Genomic DNA, 16,353 nt, shown 5'->3' on the forward strand with positions numbered 1-16,353 from the left:
CCTGGGTTTAATGTAACAGGCTGCATAACACCAGGTAGAGGAGCAGACACAATGTATTTAACATGTGCTCTGCAGGTATTAACATTATGCTAATCAAACGTTGTTAGCGTTGTGATTAAGCTTTACATGCTCGCTCTGTGATGTTGGACAATGAGAGGATTGCCTTTAATGCAGTAAGATCAGATGAAAGAGAGAGCGTGTGTCTGCTGGTCCACTGGCCTTCCTCTGCAGAGCTGATGTAAGAGATGCACCTCTGTTGCCTCACTGGAGACCGGCTACTATCGATGGAGACCAGAGCAATGGGGAACGACATAAAGAATGATTAGTTAATAAATCAACTCCCCAGCCTACTTGCACTTTCCAGCTCTCTGCTCTTCCCCAATTGCTCCCCATTTTTTCTCACCCCTCTCCCTCTCTCTTTCTCTCTCTCTTTCTCTCTCTTTCTCTCTCAATCTGCTGCAGCGTTAAATTCCTAAGACATGTTGCACCTGTTTGCATGGGTACACAAGACCCCCGCCGGATGTTCCCCCTCCTCTTCCACCACCCCTGAGGGCGTTGCAGTGGGGTGATGTAATCAGATGAAAGCTATGGTTTAACGGTGGCACAGAGAGAAAAAGGAGAGGAGGAAGAGGCTCGCTCCGAGCCAGTGCAGCCAGTCTTCATAAGGGAGAAGCGGGTGCGCATTATTGATCAGAGCAAAATTTAATTTAGTGGGGAATTGACTGCTATGGTTTACCTGAACACTGCTGCTAACTGGGCCCTGCAGCAGGCCTGTGTGGCCAGCAGGTGGTTGAAAGGATCGAGGAGGAGATTAAGGGTTGGAAAGAAGGGAAGGAAATGGATGATAAGGGGAATGGCAGAGTTTCAGGGGGAATAGGAGGCATGAAAGGAGAGAGAGCAAGGATGAGAGCTAAAAGGCTTAATGGAGGGCATCTAATCCTAAATTACAGCGATTCTGGTGTCACACCATTAGTGACATCCTCGTTCCTGTGGACGTTTTTTGGTCATTTTCTTGTGTAAGTCGTGAATTATGTTTCAGATGTAATTTGACATTAGCGGTTGAGAACTGTAGGTGTTAAATTTTAAAGTGTTTGTGCTGAGGTACTTTAAGAACTCGACAAGGATGAAGATTGGAAAGTGAATTTCCAGCCTCCCTCCTTTTTTCTTCCGTACTCATACACAGAACAGTTTGCAGCTTCTCTGTGGAGTTAAGTATCCACAGAGATAAAGGTATCAGTTTCATTTTCTTTTAACGTTTTTTTTCCCCCACTTTTCCTCTATTTTCCCTTTAGTCTGCATGGCTGCCACAGCCACTGAAGTCGTTTAACACCGTCCTTGAGAAAGCCCTCAGTGAGAAAACTCCTGGCATGTTTAAGGAAAAGGTAGAATGCAGTGTGTGTCAGACAGAGCTGGGACATGCAGTGGGGGGAGCCGTTCCCCAGAGGGGTTATTTTCCCCTCTAATAGCTGTTACGAGCCCTACATTATATCCAAGGAGCTACGTTCCTTTGGGGTCCACACACACTCGTGCACACACACACATTCACACACCTAGACGCACTTGCACACTCACACAAAGGCATGCACACTCAGTCGAGCACAAATTTTCTCTCTCTGTTTCTCTCGCTTTTACACAGACACACACACACACACACACACACACACACACACACACACACACTCAGTCCTAGCCGCTTTGCTCTCCTCGTGTCAATATCCTGCCATTTGAAGTCACGTACTGCAGGGGCTTCTGGGAGTCGCCGAGGAGCCAGGCTGACGGGTAATGGGCCGCATTCATTAATAAGGTTGCCGTGCTCCTGTCCCTCCTCAGCAACGCCAAGGATGTCTTCACCGGGGGGTAGGAGGGGGTTGGTGGAGTGAGAGGAGGAGGGGGAGAGGAGGTAAGGTGGGGGGAGAGGGAGAGAGAGGGTCCCGTAGGGATTCTCCTCCCAGACTCACTTAAAGGAGCTTTATTTCAGCAAGAGAGGAGAGAGGGAAGCAGAGGAGCTGTCCGGGGCCACCTCTTTTAAAAAAGAGGGAGAGCATGGGGCCCAGGCGAGCCAGGCTAACCCTTACAGGGGTCATACTGCTGCTCCCCGTCAAACAGCTTATTACCCCACCTGTCGGGAAGTAATCGCCCTAGCTGAAAGGAAAGCTGTCGAGGTGTTTAAATGCTTTATATGGAGGCAGCTGAAAGGGTAAAGAGGGAAGGAATGAATGCGAGGGGGGCTAATAGTCGTATCCCTGCGCTAGCCCAAGGGATTCTCTACCGCCAGGAGTGAAGGTGACTGTTTTGGTAAACCTTCTCACTGAGGTTGCACTAATCATTTTCACTCCTCACTGTTACATTTTAAAAGCTAGTTAAGCTGTAAAAATGCCATTTCACATACTTGCGCACTCTATTCTGCACCTATGCGTGCACTGAAGTGTGTGTGTGTGTGTGTATTTGTGCATGCATGCGTGCCGATGTCTCTGTGACAGGTGTGTCTAGTCCATGCCAGTTTAAAGAGTCCAAGGCCGTGTTTTAAACAGAGCGCAGCAAGTGGGGCATGTAGTTTGCATTAAAGGGATTAGCAGTCACTTCAAAAGATGACCTGGATTCAGCCCACCAGGGACACCAGTTACACACCCCCTGGTCCACGCTCCCTTTAAAGAACCTGGCACAGCTGCCCCACTACAACCACTCTCAATGGTCTTTGTGTGTGTGTCTGCATAAATTGAGGATACAGCCAAATAGAGATACAGTCAGGTTGTTATCCTGTCAAAATACAAGGTGCATCACAACACATCAACGGTAGTGTGGAGGATCAAACCACCTACACCCTAACTTTTTTCTTCCTGCACTGTACATTAGCAGCACATTTGATACATGTAAGCTCTGTATACACACTGCTCTCAGGATGATATTCCATCAGGTGTGTCACTGCCTTGTTATGGATTTGTTTCCATGGACACAGCCTTTTGATCAGGAAGCTGGATTTCTGAGGATCGGAATGGTTATCTGTCAGTGGTCTTGTGCCTTTGTGTTAGACCAGGACTTAACTATGCTTAATCCCAAAGCCAACCGCTATTGATCCACACACAGATTTGACTCCTGTGCAAGTTAATTGGACCTGGGTAACAGGAAAAGTAATAATCACAGTGATCAAATGTCAAGATAATCAAAAGATGGTTCTCGCTGATCATTACATTCAAAACGATTTTTTAAAGCTGTGTAACTTTAGAGTCCTCAGTGTGTCAGATGAATGATGTTCCACTGTTCTTTTCAACAAAAGCAGAGCAAAATGAAAGATGTGCTTGTTGTATGTGATCATAATGTCTTGCCTGTTTTCTTTTTGTGTCCTTGCAGAACCACACGTTGACTCAGCACAGCAGCTAACATGGCAAAGATCACGACGCGGAGAATAATGTCTGACCACCAATTACCGTCAGCCCAGTTTCCCACTGACTGCCTTGCACTGAACTTTCGATTCAGTTACACCACAAGGAACCACACCACGGCGAGAAAAAAGAAAAACCAAGGCAAAGAAAACAAAAGAAAGAGGGGGGAAAGAACAAAAAAAACCCTCTCCGTTCTTTACTAACCATTATTTCAAAAAGAAAAAGCCAACTTGTTTGTACATAGAATTCTTCATGTATTGCTTAACCACAGCTATATTGCAATCTTATACAGTATTTGCCAATGTACAGTTGAAAATGTTTGTCCAAAAAAGAGAAGGGTGTTTTAAAAAAAAAAAAGATCAATGACATTGTCAATCAGACCAGATGGGACTCAAGCAGTTGTGTGAAGGAGAAACAGGGTGCTGCTGAGAGCGACGGAGGCTGTAGGAACCCGTCAGGAGGACTCTTAATCAGCACCCCTCCTACTGCGCCGTGTGTCACTCTGTGTCCTGACATGGTCAATCATTATGGGACAGAAAAGCTCGATTCACCAGCATCATGTCTGTGTGTCCGTCCTAACATGGCTGCCAGAGGACCAGCTGAGAATGGCGGTGCGGCTAATCTGCGCTGGAGTTCAGACGAGGGGCGCAGAGGGGAAAAAAAGAAAGAAAAAAAACAGAGAGAACAGAAAAACAGGACAGGATGCTGATATATGCAAACGCAGTGACACAGATTTGGAGAAGGCTAGTTCCTCTGGTTGGCTTGTGAACAGAGGCGTGAAGCTCCCATGTGGCTCTCAGAGCATGGGGAAAAATCTCCGGCCCACTGACTCAACCTGTACATTTCTGTTGTTAATGTTTACTGCTTGTTGAAGCCTGGAGATTACTGGAATTTTTTTATGTTCTGTTATCTCTATGTATTTTTTTCACAGTGAGGGAGTAAATCCAGTTGGATTTGGGGTCATGCAGACTGGGTAGTTTCAGTCTTTCTTGGGTTTGAATCGCAGTAAAAAGAAAAAAAAACTGCATCCTTGGCTCTCCTGGAGAGTGCCCAAAGTTCCTCCTCTTGTTTCTTTGCAGTGTCCCATCGCGCTCTGCTCAAGCTGGAAGCCACTGTGGCTTCATACGAAACTTTGAAAATCCATTCTGTTCTGTAAATGTTTTGCATTCATTGAACCTGAGATGCACTTTTGTATAAAAATCTTTAATGTTTTGACATTTTGATTGAGAATTGTTCGTACACCGTTTACAGGAAATCACCATCTCCTGCAGCAAAAGGACAGTTATCTCTGATGTTATTAAAATGTATTGTACAAATATGGAGCTCTGTTTTTGGCAGAACTCATTTTTTTGTGTTGCACATGTGATGGAAATATTAAAAAACTGTATGAGGGAATGGCTCCTTTGTCCATTATCTTTCTAGCATAAAGTTACTGTGTGTGTGCGTGCGTGTTTGCATGTGTGTATGTGTGCGTGTTGTGCAATTAACCCATCAGACAGGACCTATGACAGCAGAAACACGATCATCATCAAAGGCTTACACTGCTTTTTTTCTTCCATTGTATCAAATTGCATTCTATTTTCTCACTCCCTCGTGGCTCTCGCTAACAAACATCTGAGCATCTTAAGGGAGGTCTGTGTTATTAATGACTCCATTACCCATCACCCTGTGCGGTCCCATTCCACACACCCATGCGCGAGGTCTATTTAGGGAGCCTCCAGCTCTCCAGGAGATGGAGGGAAAGATTCTTCTGCCTTTGCGGAGAGGGACGAAACCCGTGAAACAACATCTGTCTGTCCCGGCGAATGATTCATCAATGGTGACACACGAGCAGCAAAACATTTGTCCAAGCTTTCAGTTTTATTTTGAAAGGGTTCAGGGTGAACTAGGTTATGTTGTGACTAATGTTAACCATAATTCATTTTAAATGCACAGCTGATTCTACCATACACAGTATGTGTATCTGAATATTAAGAAGACCAATAATATAAAACAATTATTCTTCCTATAAATAGTTTTGATTCAGGACGTGTCTGTACAAAAATGTCCCTCTAGACGATAATATTGAAGATCATTTGTCACAAAAAGGTCACATACTGTATTTTATTTTTATTTCTGAAGCTTGCCTTATTTAATTTTTGTAATCAAAGTATAGCATCAAACACATGTTTTCTGTCATCTCCAGGCTTTTATTTCATTAACATAACAGGGATCATATCAGGAATGGACGGGCCCTCTAACAGCGACAGATTTCCACAAAGGGGACATAACCCCTCGTCCAAACCCAATGTGGTACAGCCCAACATTAACTGTCATACTGAATGCAAGCTGGGCATCCATTAAACAACTTTGCTAGCATCTCCCTGTGCCAGGCACTTTTAATAAGCTTCAAGGGCATTTGAACGGGTCCAGAACTTTGCGTTGCCAGAGATGGACTGGCCCACATCATCCATTACATTAAATTGGGTGGCGGCCTCCAGCTCATATTTATGATTTAATTAAATTCACTTGTGAGGCGTATCAGAAGCACTGCGGCCTCTCTTTTAACGCCAGCCTAAGCAGCACAACACACACTCGCACACACATGCAGCTACACACGAGTGCATACACAAGCGCTGCGAATCTGACACTCGCCCAAGTGTGAGACTTTGTGGGCGCATTGGCAGGGGCGTTCTCAGGGGCTCATTTAAAGCGTTATAATTACTCAGCCCCCAAGTATTCTTCCATCAGAAAGCAGCAGAATGGATGGCTTGTTCAGAGATAACTTAGCCCAGCTGATCCTCTGCGGTGTCATCGCATGAACATAACCTCAATGCGAGTGGTGCTCATTCTGCTAAGAGCCCAGCCAGTGCTTTGTGAAACTGGGCGGCCGGGCCAGATGTTTGGGAGTAGCTGTAACGCCATTGTTCTTGTCCAGGATGTGTGTGAACTGGCATTTTGTTTTTTTCATTTGACAGGCTAATACCCACAGTCCTCCAGAGGGAAAGTGGCAGCCTGTGTTAAGACTTTATTAAAGAATTATGAGATCCGCCTGAACCTGTGCAGTATGTTGCAGGAAAAATGTGCCATTTTCTCCAGTAAGAACAACCCGGCACAAATGTAAGTATGCATTCAGAGAGCAGTCCCTGGTGTTCCAGTGTCCTTGCTATAACTCTTCTTTGGTGCAAAAATTTAGTTTGGTGAAAACTCCACATTGTTAGGCCGTGCATTCCTCCTCCTGAAGGGGACCTCGGAGACCTCTTATGGCATTCAATATGTGTGCCCAAGCGTGAGATCCAGATCCATTTGGCCGGCAGATCCGCTGGGACTGTCTGGGGTAACCCAATCTCTCACACGGGCACTCCACATCCAGAGAGCCATCTTTTCACTTCACAACTGTGTCAGCAAAATGGACGCCTCAGCATCAGTGTGTGGCCCTACAACAGTGTTTATGATTGAGCACAAAGGCCTTTGTTATAGTCTTTCATGTGTTATCTTGCATATACTGTTTACATGTCTTAAAAATCTCATGGGAGTGGTGAGAATAACAATTAAAACATTTGTGAAAGCTTTGACTTAAATTTCCCTCCTGAGAGAGAAGCAGTTACTTCCAAATATGTGATAGCAAAGATAGTTGACAGGTAATAATCATGAAAGGTGCTTGAAAGTATAACAAACCTCATCTTACACTGAAGACTTCAAAAGAACAAAATTGAAAACTACAACATTAAAAAAAACATAATTTTAGAGTTTATACACAGGGCCTACATACGTGAATTAACCCCCCTTGGACTTTCTGCTACACTGATGTAGTATTTAAATAAAATAAGCATATTTAGAATTTTAACAAATTAATAAAGAAATAAATCAAGACCAAAAGCAGGCATTTGTTAGATGTTCAAGTTAACCTGATGGCACTAGTTGCACCTGATTTAACTCAAGAGTTTCAAGGCAAAGCAGCTAAAGTTTTGTCGTTGTCTTTCATATATAATCAAAACCAAGTAATAAAGTTGTCCCACTTCACTTTGTGGTGATGTTCCACTAAATACAGTCTTAACAAAAGCTGCTTTAACACTCCTGTTATGTTCCTTTCTCTGGAACAGAGATAATGTTCCTGGGTCAATTTGACCCTGTGCATATTCAATTATCCAAGAACCCCAAAAAAATCCAAATAAAATATTTTTAACTCCATTACTAACAATTCAAATGAAGATTTAGTCCATTAGTGTTCATTTATTCTCACAGATCATGGTTCAATGAGGATAACTCACTCCTTTTTCATTAAAATTTTAAAAGATTTTTGTTCATTTTATTTTACATTTTTATTTTTTTTATTTTTTTTATGAACTTAACACGACACCTCTCCTGTTTTTATGCTGCATTTAGCTGGTTTGGAAGGCATATATTGCCTAAAATAGACTTTTAAAAGGGTCACTTTGACCCGCAACATAACAGGAGGGTTAGTTTGCAGTTGAAACCTGACAGAAATGAAAAGTTATAGGAGAATGAACACTTGTTTATGACACTTTAGGTAGATAAGATACATCTTATCATTCTATTATCCTTTTTGTCCCGCTGGAATTAGATGAGTCTTGATTTATGTTATGGTATCGTATCCTATCATAGCGTATGGTATGGTATGGTATGGTATGGTATGGTATCATATTGTAACTTATTGTGTTATATCTATTTGAACTTTATCTTATTGTGCTGGATCATGTTACATTTTGTCACACTGCAACTTGGTGTATCTCATTGTATCGTATCATATCGCATCCTATCATTATATATTGAATTATTATGTATTGTATTATTTCAAATTGCATTGTATCATGGTTTTATACTCTATCGTATTGTATTGAATCATGCTGTATGTAGTATTGTTAAGTACATATGTGTATAAGTTATTGTAGTTGGTTATAATTTGCAACTGGTTGGATGCTTCAATGGTGGATTAGTGGACTATAATACCAGATTACTTTTGGTATACATTGCACACATAGGGAAAAAAAGCAGGATACACTCTGGGTGAGTCAAGTGTCATACACACACACACACACACACACACACACACACACACACACACACACACACACACACACACACACACACACACACACACACACACACACAGGCAAACAAACACACTCACACTCCTCTGCAGCCCCTCCTAATGATCCCCCCTGTCTCCTGAACTGGGAGAGCTGAAGGTGAGTCTCCCCCTCCAGTCATCTCTCCCTCTGCCTCACCAAGACAAACACTTGAAATAGACACCAGATTCTTTTTTTCTTCCTTTCTTTCTTTTTTTTGTGTGAATGGGACAGGGGAGGATTTTCAAAAATGTATTAAACAGCAAGCAATAAAAAATAGACCAGGTGGGGTCAAATTCCCTGCAAAGTCTCCAGGCTCTACACAGGCAGTGTGGCCGCTGATGTGATGATGATATGAGGACAAGGGAAGGAGTCTAACAAGAAGAGGGAAGAGGGAAAGAAAGTATCAATAATGCAACGTACAGCGTATACAGCTGACAGTAAAAATGGAAAACACACCGTCTGAGAGAGAGGAGGGCACGTCCAAATTCTGGGCCAGGTATCTTGTATGTAAGTGTCAGACCAAGAATGAAATGTTTAAAAAATGATGCTCTCAGTGTGTCGGTCATTGCATTACAATAACTTTGCTTTGCACCATAGCAACCTACAAACAAGGTTAGTCTTTTACAGACACAGAGCAAAAACTGCATAAAAATGAAGAAAGTTTTCAGAAAAATCAATCTATTTCTGCTCAATTAGGTGCATTCTAAGTCTCTTTCCCTGTTTCCTAATGAGCTAAAATCTCTGCATGTGATTCTGACGCGGATGTGAAATAATCTTTGCACACTGACATCTGCTGTGTGTTTATTTAATGAACATGTTGCAGACAAACACTGAAATGTGTTTCAAAAAATGTGGAGAATGAGGCCAAAGTAGAATAGAAAAAAAAGGCTCTCTTTTTATTTTATTTTTGTTGACTTTTGTTGTATTTGTTTTGAGGTATTTGAATTGTCAGTTTAACACATTTTGTCAGTTTTTTTTATTTTCTTCTTCTTTTGGTGATGAACTAAAAATTCTCTATAATGGAGCCCCTCGGGAGAACAAGGCCCTCATTCTCCCTGAGTTTCCTGCTTTCTCCTTTCTTCCTTTTTCTTAATTCTATCCCTCTCTTTTTTTTATTTAAGCCCTATTTCTCCTCCACCCTCCTCCTCTTTTTGCATCTCTTGTATTGTAAACAGCTCACAAAAGCATGACAAGGTCTCCGCTCATGTTCCCCCTACCTCCCTCTCTGTTCTCCCAGCTATTTGTTATTGTCTCCCCGCTATCTATCGCGTGTGTGTTTGTCTCTATCACGCCTTCTTTATTCTGTTTTTCCTCTGCGTCAGAAAAGCAAAAGTTAATTAAATATGGAACGAGATGGAGCAGCATCTCTTTAAACCATCATGTCATTAAAATGGCATCCCTGGGAGATCAGCTTAAAAGGAGTCGGAGAACAATGTCTTCTCCGTCAGATATTTATGGGTCTGGTTATGTAAACATGCTCCCTTTATTCTCTATGTATATTTCATGTAATTATCACTTTTTGTAGCGCTTCTCCCTTGAGATCGCAAGAGGCAAGAAGTTACTGGGGGAATGTCATTAGAAGAGACTATTGTTACAGTGCTGCTGCGATACTGCGCCAGGAAAGAGGCATCACACCCGATCTGGTGAAATCTTTTATCTATATTTGACTTCATCATCTAAAAATCATCAATGTCTTGATGCAGTGTGTCTGCAGTTGTGACTGAATACGGTGGCCTGCAGTTGGCCATCTTTATTAAAGCCAAGACAGACAAAAGTATTTACCAAAGTTGCAAAATGCCCCTACTAAGCCCACCTATGTATCAATTCTTTATAGAAGGTAAAGATCTTAAATGTACTGGATTTCCTCTACAGAAGAGGCCGGTTACAGGTGCATGAAGGCCTGGGTGCCAACTGACGAAAGCCTCTAATTAAGAGGGCTGGAGAGCCAGAGGGGGGCCTTATGAAACATGGGGCACCTGGGTTTCACCAGAGGGGGCCGGGTATCCATCGCAACTCATCTGTGCTGCACAGGGAAGACTATACGCTCTGCTCCGGTGATGTGCCACGTAGCACTCTTTCAGTCAGGTATGATATGGAATAAAGCAAAAGCTCTCCTCCCATGTGCCTGCTCGCTGCTTGTTTGCCTTCACAGAGGGAGATGTTATTGCATGACATGATGAAACTGTAGGTGTCAAGGTACATTTCATTCAAGCACTTTAATAAAGATGCAAAAAGAAACAGCTGTATATGTAGACCAGCAACAACATCTATCAGGTAATAGTTCATATTTAACTAAAGGAGCTCCAAACCCAATGGACCATATCCACATGACAGTTATTACCTGACATTACACTCATTGTCAGATGTTGAAAAACTGTTATGATGTAAAACTATTGTGTTCTCATATTTAATATATTGAAATGTGCATTTATAAGTTACTATCATTTTTTGCAGCTTCTGACAGTCAGTAGTAAAAAATCAAATTTTGATGAGGCCATATCTCAAGTTAAAACAAGAGGTGATGACTCACAAGCTGCTTTAAGACAACAGTTAATGTCAGCATTCACCTCTTTTTAGCTAACAGTACTGTTTGACAATATGATAAGATGCTAAAGGAGAGAAGAAACAAGCTAACCTAGCGATCCTGGCTAGAAAAAAATAAGCTTGCCATAAATACTCTTCTAGGTCACAATACAGCTAACTAAGACATAGTTGTATGCTAAGGTTAACTTTTGTGTCACTGCTGTCAGAAGCTAAAATTAAAAATGAAAAAAAAGGTGTTGTTTCCTCTGAAAATGTGACCCAGAATTAGAATATCGTTTTGTTTTGTTTTTTCATTTTTACAACTGTTGTTTCAGTGGTGAAGGATAGAATTTCCAAAATGTATCAGTTCCTTTTACTAAAATAGTTTGTAAACCTACAATATAGTGCAACTTTATCACAGCATCTGAGTTTCCCTAAACTTTGTGTGGTGTCAAAGGAAAATGGCAACTGTGTAAGTGTTGTACAAGTGTTGTACGAGATACAGTCTGTCAGCATCCCAGAAAACATCACAACCCACAACACATCACTGAGGGGAAAACAAACCACTTGCCACAATGCCGAAGAGCTGCTGTGTGCCCTTCTGCACTACAAATAAACTTAAAAATCTGAGCCGAGTACAACACAGTGGCTGCAAGCCATCCAGCAGGAGGACAAGCTTGGTCGCCTGTGGCATCCAAAATCCAAACGTGTATGTCTTGTCAGCACTTAGGTAGCTTTAATGTTATATTCACCTTATCCTAACAGCGTTAGATTTTTTTCATAGGTACCATAAACGTTGGACTATTAGTTAAAAAGTGAACTACATACCGTTGTTTGCAAACTTAGTAGCTTTACAAGCTAATTATTTTGTGGCTGCTCTGTGTGTAAAACCCTGTTTGATATACAGTGGATAGCAAAAGTCTACACACCCCTGTTAAAATGCCAGGTTTTGTGATGTAAAAAAATGAGACCAAGATAAATCATGTCAGAACTGTTTCCACCTTTAATGTGACCTGTAACATGAACAATTCAACTGAAAAAATATTTTAGGGGGAGGAATGAAAAATGAATAACTAAAATAATGTGGTTGCATAAGTGTACACACCCTCTTATAACTGGGGATGAGGCTGTGTTCAGAATTGACCTATCACATTCAAACTAATGACAAATAGTAGTCAGTATACACCTGTCATAATTTAAAGTGACTTTGATTAATCCCAATAAAGATCAGCTGTTGTAGGAGGAATTTCATGACATTTCCTCACCTTACGGCAAAAGTCATGGTCCACAGAGAGCTTCCAAAGCAGCAGAGGGATCTCATTGTGGAAAGGTATCAGTCAGGAGAAGGGTACAAAAATGTTTCCAAGGCATTAGATATACCATGGACCACAGTGAAGACAGTCATCATCAAGTAGAGAAAATATGGTATAACAGTGACAATCCAGAGAACTGGACATCCCTCCAAAACTGATGAAAAGACGAGAGAAAACTGGTCAGGGAGGCTTCCAAGAGGCCTACAGCAACATTAAAGAAGCTGCAGGGATTTCTGACCAGTACTGGCTGTGTACTACATGTGAAAACATCTCTTGTATTCTTCATATGTTTCGGCTATAGGTAGGGTGGCAAGACGGAAGACTTTTCTTACAAAGAAAAACATCCAAGCCCGGCAAAATGTTTCAAAAACACACATGAAGTCTCCCAAATTCATGTGGCAAATGTTTTATGGTCTAATGAAACCAAGGTTGAGCTTTTTGGCCATAATTCCAAAAGGTATGTTTGTCATAAAAACAACACTTCACATCACATAAAGAACCCCAGACCCACAGAGAAGCATGGTGGGGGCAGCGTCATGCTTTGGAGCTGTTTTTCTTCAGCTGGAACCGGGGCCTTAGTCAAGGTGGAGGGAAGTATGAACAGTTACAAACACCAGTCAATTTAACACAAAACCTCCAGGCCTCCATTAGAAAGATGAAGATGAAGAGGAATTTCACCTTTCAACACGACAACGAACCAAAGCATACACCCAAATCAACAAAAGCATGGCTTCACCAAAAAAAGATTAAAGTTTTGGAATGGCCCAGCCAGAGTCCAGACCTGAATCCAGTTGAACATCTGTGGGGTGATCTAAAGAGGGCTGTGCACAGGAGATGTCTTCACTATCTGATGGATTTGGAGCTTTTTTATAAAGAAGAATAAGCAAATATTTCCCCGTCAAGATGTGCCATGCTGATAGACTCCTACAAAAAAAACAGAGTGCTGAAATAAAATCAAAAGGTGATTCAACTTATGCAACTACATTATAAGTATTTTTATTGTTTTATTCTTCCTCCTAAATATTTTTTTATTAAATTTATTTGAATTGTTCATTTTATAAGTCACATTAAAGGTGGAAAAAGTTCTAACTTGGTCTTCTTTTTGTAACTCGCAAAACCTGGCATTTTAAAGGGGTATGTAGACTTTTGCTATCCACTGTAGCACATCGTCAATAATATGATCAGGTGCATGGAATTCACTTAAAAATGCAAGTCTACAAGTGCTGATGAATTTAAGCTCAAAACATCATATCTGGGATCATTCATCCTGTTTTTATAATGTATGTACAACAATTCTATCCTATTCTTGTTAGCATTAGTATCTGTGTTTAAAATCTGTGTGGTCGCAACATTGCACTGGGGGACAGGATTGTTTTCCCCCAAGAGGACGCCCCCAACTATGACGCAATGTCGACTGTATCCACTCAGAGCCCATCATCCTCAACTGTTTCAATGTGGACATTTCTACATATTTCTTACACCCTTTTTTTAAGTCCCCTATTGCTGAGTTGGCATCCATTTATTTAAGCTAATTTCTTCTCCTTGTCCATTCCTTTTATTTTATTTTTATGTGTAAATTCCTTTTACCCAACTTTTTCTAAAATCTGTCTCAACCTGTTTATATATTGTTTTCATTGAACAGGTCCTAAAAAATACCATTTTTAAATTGGCTGCTGCAAGTTTGAAGTAATGGCCAATCAAGTTAACAGAAGCACTGCACTGCGTGTGAGAGCTTGAGTGGGCTGCATAATTAACATAAAGACTCTGTAACACTATGGGTTAAAAGTAATAAACGATGGTGAGCTTCAAAGAGGTCCTTGTATCTCGGCATTTTTCTCTCAAGCAAACAAACAAAATGCAAAAGTTTACTGTGCAAACAGATAGTCAAAAACACATAATGTTAAAATGTTCACACTTCCTCTGGATCTGGACTCCCACATGCCTAACTTAATGTCTTCTCTGTCTCAGTCTTCTTTGATGTAGGGTCAAAATGTCTCCAAGTAATCTAACTAGCTCTGACTTTGGGGACAATATGAGGTCTGCCACAAGTTCTGTCATTACTGCTTTACTCACCACAGGCAGATCCGGCTCCCGACCACCAGTGAACCTGCCATATTGCTATCCATCCTGACCCCACAGACGCAGTAAACCTAAGTGAACCACAGTTTCCAAAGTCGACAGCAATAACCACTGCAGAATTGCTTTTAATCAACGTCTGAAATGAGGGTGACTTGAAGCGTCGCCCCATGCTGATTAAATGTAATTGTTTAATTGCCAAGTGCTGGGAACCCATCCTAAGAGGATTCCAATGGAATTATTTAATCTCTAGTCAGGAAGTACACTGCAGGAGAAAAAAGCGGAGGGAAAAACGGAAGAACGGAAAAGGCAAAAAATCAAGCAGAAATAGTCTGTTTTTTTTCTTCTGGAGTGTGTCCCTCATGAAATATTAACTGTGGTTTACATGAAGCTAGCTGAGAAAGTGAGCAGCCTACGCGGGGAGAAAATGTACACTAAGTGATGCTACAACTTCAAAAGAGGTCACTGTTTTGACCTGAATGTGCAGACTAAAGTGGTTTGGTCTTGTCTGACAGTTCACTTTTATATTCAACCTTAACTGAAAAAAAAGAAGGAAAAAAAGAGTAGCATACTGGCCACAGTCTTGTTGATAAAATGCCAACGTCTCCTATCTTTTTATCTGACTGGTTTCTTTCCACATCTGTCATCAGTTATTTTCTGCTGTGCAGAAGAGAGGTTTCATTTGGTTAAAAAACAGCAGATTTCAGCATTAAGTCATCCTAACAAAGTGCTAAAATGAAGCCCATAAGACTTAAACTATTTAGATACTCTCATGGGGAAGTTATAAAGGCTCTCTCCTCCGTCTGATCACAGACTGGGTCTCTGCTAATGGAGCTCCATAAACTTTGGGGGCACAGGTGGCGTCCATTTGGGGTCACAGCTTTTACATACATTGCTTGGGGTCACAGAAACTGAAACCCCTCATTAACACACTAATTGGGATTTAAAGAATACTCTTGCTTTTCTATGAACACGTGATTTTAAATATCATGCTTAGTGCTGCCCCTTCTTGACCAATCTAAACTGGCATTATCAGTTAGTTAGACTATCAGTTTGGCATACATGCCATGACATTTCAATCCATTAACAAAACCAATAGCAGTAGCTCTCCTGCTTTGACTGCAACAGTGCATGCACTCCTCACGGTGATACAGCTCATGCTGTCGCATTCAGATACACAGGGAGTAAACGCAGGCCTGCCATCCTGCTGATAAATGCAGTTCTGTTGCCCCATGGGAAATGTGTCTGCATCCCTCTGGTCAGGACTATTTTTCTGTCCTCCCCCACTACCACCAACAATACACCACGGGCAGAGAGAGAGAGTGAGGAGGGGGAGCACAGGCCTGCAGCTGTGCCCTTATTCCAGCACCTGACCAGGAGCCCAGATGTGCACACAGGCAACAGCAACAATTTGAGCAATGTAGGTCCCCCGTGAGACCCAGGCACCTGCACATGTAGCTCCTTCTATGTAACATGACAATGTAATTACAGGTTTAATAAGTCTTCAGCTGGAAAGAACTCATTTAATCTATCAAATCGAACATACCCGGACTGAGAACAATACTAATATGCCATTACACTCTCAGCATTTCATCTGCAGATCAAACAAAAGTCACTCAGCACTTGGCACTGACCCAGTTAGCTGTCAGGTAGACATTCAAAATGCAACAAAGAATTTATTACTTTTATTTTCATATTGTGCGTTAGGTTCCTCAGCCATTAATAGAGCTGTGTTCATTTTTAATATTAGTTCGCACCGCTTAGAACAAGCATGTATTATTTGTTTTTTTAATCATACTCTAACTTTCTAGCTAGCCAAAAGGACCACATGTGGGCTGTTACTCTAATATTTAAGTTGCAAGAACAGCTACCAAAATATTTCTAACAGCACTTAAAGACATCGATGGATCACAGTACATACCGTACTGTAAGTCTTCAAGTGTTGTGGTTACTAAACACACTTTTTTGGAAAAGAAATGACTCACTGTG

The 16,353-nt window shown here is 41.5% G+C and overlaps 1 protein-coding gene across 15 annotated transcripts in view; it reads left to right on the forward strand.

Annotated features, from left to right (window-relative positions):
• LOC117826867 (zinc finger protein 521) overlaps positions 1-4,775 on the forward strand; it is a 97,356-nt gene extending 92,581 nt beyond the window's left edge. For all 15 annotated transcript variants that reach the window (XM_034703260.1, XM_034703258.1, XM_034703251.1 and 12 more), the window contains one exon: positions 3,349-4,775. In XM_034703260.1, the coding sequence (XP_034559151.1) occupies positions 3,349-3,378 (30 nt within the window). In that variant the 3' untranslated portion in view covers positions 3,379-4,775. The remainder of the gene's footprint in view (positions 1-3,348) is intronic.
• The last annotated feature ends 11,578 nt before the right edge of the window (positions 4,776-16,353 follow it).

Source organism: Notolabrus celidotus, chromosome 15, assembly GCF_009762535.1.
Source record: "Notolabrus celidotus isolate fNotCel1 chromosome 15, fNotCel1.pri, whole genome shotgun sequence".
Classification (NCBI taxonomy): domain Eukaryota; kingdom Metazoa; phylum Chordata; class Actinopteri; order Labriformes; family Labridae; genus Notolabrus; species Notolabrus celidotus.